This window comes from Dryobates pubescens, chromosome 1, assembly GCF_014839835.1.
Source record: "Dryobates pubescens isolate bDryPub1 chromosome 1, bDryPub1.pri, whole genome shotgun sequence".
NCBI classification, from domain to species: Eukaryota; Metazoa; Chordata; class Aves; order Piciformes; family Picidae; genus Dryobates; species Dryobates pubescens.
The window spans coordinates 58817569-58821228 of record NC_071612.1 but is presented as its reverse complement, the minus strand read 5'-3'; the positions used below and the strand labels follow the sequence as shown (position 1 = coordinate 58821228).

The 3660-nt window shown below is 51.2% G+C and overlaps 1 protein-coding gene across 1 annotated transcript; it reads left to right on the top strand.

Moving 5' to 3' along the window:
• The first annotated feature begins 1690 nt into the window (after positions 1-1690).
• LOC104296547 (nuclear pore membrane glycoprotein 210) lies at positions 1691-2688 on the top strand. Its single transcript, XM_009896368.2, has 2 exons — positions 1691-1932; positions 2416-2688. Exons 1-2 carry the CDS (start codon positions 1705-1707, stop codon positions 2686-2688), a joined length of 501 nt encoding a protein of 166 aa, XP_009894670.2. The 5' UTR covers positions 1691-1704.
• The last annotated feature ends 972 nt before the right edge of the window (positions 2689-3660 follow it).

Genomic DNA, 3660 nt, shown 5'->3' with positions numbered 1-3660 from the left:
CTGTTCCACCACTTCCTCGACTCCTACCAAGTGATGTTCTTCACACTCTTTGCACTGGTAGCAGGGGCATCCGTGCTGGTGATAGGTAAGCGAGTGAAAGAGTGCATGAGTACTTTTGGCCATCATTCTTGCAGTGTGAGATGTCAGTGAATGATTTCCTTGTGATAGGAGTCTGCTGTTTGTTGTCAGTGATTTACTGGTTTGGTTTCTCTCTCTTTGCCATGTCTTGCAGCCTATCACGTAGCTTTTGTGCAGAGGGAACAGCAGAGTCATCCAGTGTATGTCCTAAGGACACCTCCTCAGCACAGCCACAACAGTAAGCAGCTGTTAGCAGTTACCAGTGAATTGATCAGCCTGGCTCTGTGGGAGGAGGCTATGAGGGAGCCTGTGTCCTGAATTCTGCTACAACAAGCACTGTGCCACATCCTGGCAAATTTCTTGCTCGTCCTCCTGGCCCCTCACTCCAACCAACCTCCCCTGTACCCATGGCTAATTCTTCTGAGACTCCTGGCCAGCTCCAGGGACCTGAGAAATAGGGAGTGCAGCTCAGCAGCTGGGTAGAGGAGAGGGAGCCACAGTTGGGCTGCTGCCAGGGCAGGTAAAGCAGAGCTGGGCTGCTGGTGTGATGTGCTGGGCAGCAGCTGGCTGCTCTGTGGGCTCCTGCCCCCCCAGGTGAGCTGCAGCCTGTGCTGCCTGTGGGCTGGGAGCTGCTGTGAGAGACAGGGGGAAGGGAAAATGTCCAGTTCTGGGCTTCCAGGTTTGAGAAGGACAGGGACTTGCTGGAGAGGGCACAGCAAAGGGTTACAAAGATGCAGAGGGCACTGGAACTGCTCTGTGAGGAGGAAAGGCTGTGAGAGAAGTGGGGCTGTTTAGTTTGGAGAAGAGCAGCCTGAGGGAGGATCTCATCAGTGCTGATCAATACTTCAAGGGCTGGTGTCAGGAGGGTGTGACCGGGCTTTGGCAGTGGCACCCAGTGACAGGACGAGAGGCAGTGGGCACAAACTTGAACATCAGAAGTTCATCTAAACACAAGGAGGAACTTCTTTAATCTAAGGCCACTGGAGCCCTGGAGCAGGCTGCCCAGAGAGGTGGTTGAGTCTCCATCTCTGGAGAGATTCCAAACACCCCTGGACATGTTCCTCTGGGTGAACCTCCCTTGGCAGCAGGGTTGGACTTGATGATCTCTGGCTTTCCCTTCCAACCCCGACCATTCTGTGATTCTGTGGTATGTTAGAGGCCAAAGGACACAAGTCTATAGAAGCCTTAGTGTTCTCAGGGAATAGTTTGTTCCTTCACTGCTTTTGATCTTGCAGTCACCTTTTCTCTCTTTTCTGACATCACTGAGTTTCTATTTTATCAGTCTGCAGTGCTGCAGAGCCATAGAACTGTTTTGGTTGGAAAAGCCCTTTAGGATCATCCAGTCCAATGTTTCTCTACCATGGCTGGGGCTAAACCATGGCCCTCAGCACGCATCTTTGCCTTATTGAAACACCTCGAGGGATGGTGATTCAGCCACTACCCTGGGCAGCCTGCTCCAGTCTTTGAGAACCCTTTCAGGGAAGAAGGTTCTTCTAAAAGCCAATTTAACCCATGACAACGTTTCAGACAGCTTGGGAGAGCTGCCTGGGGAGAAAGCCTTAAAGAGGAGCCATTAACAGTCACACTGCTTTTGTTTCTGTAGGCCATTACACCTGCTCCATCACAATGCACAGGCTCACTGACAGGCAGCTGAAGCAGCTCAGCATGAGCAAAACCTCCCTCAGAGTCACAGTTTCCATGCAAGGCAGCCACTTCTCCGGGGAGGAGGTCAGCACTGAGGTGCCATTCAACCCTGGCTTCTATGTTGACCAAACAGAAATGCTGCTCAGTAACCTTCACCCAAGCTCTGAGGTGAAAATCTTTGGTGCCACTGAAATTCTGGATACCCTGGAGGTGAGTGTGTTGCTGGAAAGTATCACATCCCAGCTGAAAGCCTTTTGAGCTGTCACACACAGCTTTCTCTAGGTCACCTCAACCATGCCAGCAGGGCTCCTGAGACGGCCTGGAGATCCCTCCTCAGTTTTTGCTGCTGTTTTGGGGTAGTGGGAATGTGCCAGGCTCCCTGGGCCACTAGCTGGAATGTGTTAACCAGCTGACAGGCAGGGAGGCACAAAATCTGCCTGATTCCCAGCAGCACAGGCAGGATCTTGCCCACTTCCCTGTTTGCTTCCCAGTGGCCTGGTGAGGGTTGCTTTGAGTTTTGCTGCTGTGGGGTTAGCCCTGAGCCACAGAAACCAGTGGCAACAAACAGGGGGAAGTGCTGTCCTGTAAAGGTACAACCAAGGCCAGCTCCTCCTGCGGGGTGAGTTGCTGTGTGTCTCTGTGGGCAGTGGGCCAGTGCTGTGCTGTTTCAAGTTGGTTTCTGTCCCTTGGCAGGTGAAATGTGGGTCACCAGCAGTGAAGGTGCTTGAGAAGGAGAAGTCCTCTGGGCTGCCCAGTTACGCAGTCTACACTGTTAGTCTGTCTGACCCAGGAGTCTCCAGGCAGCAGTCCTTATCCACCACCTTGACTGTCTCCAGCCCCATCACTGACCAGTCCATTGCCATCCCGGTGACCCTCATGTACTTGTCTGACAGAAGCAGAGCACCACTCAAGCGTAAGTTTACCTCCAGACTTTGTAAGCCAGAAGAAACCTCTAACTTCCACTGATGTTCATGAGGTCATCAGCTTTGGTGTGCTTAAAACCTGAGCTGGCAGCTAACATTATCATTGACACAAGAGAAGGAAGAAATACTTTAGAGAGTGTGATGAGCCCCTGGCCCAGGCTGCCCAGAGAGGTGGGAGCTGCCTCCTCCCTGGAACCGTTCCAGGTCAGGTTGTTTGGGGCTCTGAGCAACCTGCTCTAGTTGCAGATGTCCCTGCTGACTGCAAGGATTTGGACTGGATGAGCTTTACAGGTCTCTTCCTACCCAGAGCAGTCTGGCTCTGTGTGGGCTGTTCACTGTGAGCAGAAGACTTGAACACAAGTGTGCATTGCAACTTCACCTTCCCTTTTGGGTCAGCCCAGTGTACTCTGTTGAACTTGGGATAAATATTCCAGGGCTACAGTGTCTGAAAGGCAAGGGTTTGTTCTGTTTTTCTTTGGAGCATGCCTTTATATGTTGTGAAGAGTTCAGCATTTTGAGACTGTGAAAGTAAAGAACAGGCTAAAGACAATTGTCTGGGAATGTCTTCAGCTGTTCTTAGCAGCTCACAGGATCAGGGGATGTTAGGGGTTGGAAGGGACCTCTGGAGATCTTCCAGTCCAACCCCCCTGCCAGGGCAGGAGCACAGAATCCAGCACAGGTCACACAGGAATACATCCAGACAGGGCTGGAATGGCTCAGCACATGCAGGGATTAGTTTTGCTTATGTCAAGGTCATTTCGGCTAGTTTTGCTCAGAAGCACACAGGCTCGAAGGGCAGAACAAGCTGGAAGGGCAGAACAGGCTGGAACTCAGAAAAATTCCCACTGGACTAAAACTTAAAGCTGCATTCTACCAATCTACCAATGAAATTCATTTAGAATATGGATGTTTTCATTTTGATACCAAAACATTCAGCCAGAGTATTCCAACACTGTCCCCTTCTTAAAGGCACAGCCTCAAATGGTCACACTGGGGTGGTGTTAAAACTTTTGTT

Coding starts and splice junctions, on each gene's coding strand:
- LOC104296547 (XM_009896368.2), top strand. CDS start 1,705: ATGCACAGGCTCACTGACAGGCAGCTGAAGCAGCTCAGCATGAGCAAA. Junction 1,933..2,415: donor AAATTCTGGATACCCTGGAG/GTGAGTGTGTTG, acceptor GTCCCTTGGCAG/GTGAAATGTGGGTCACCAGC.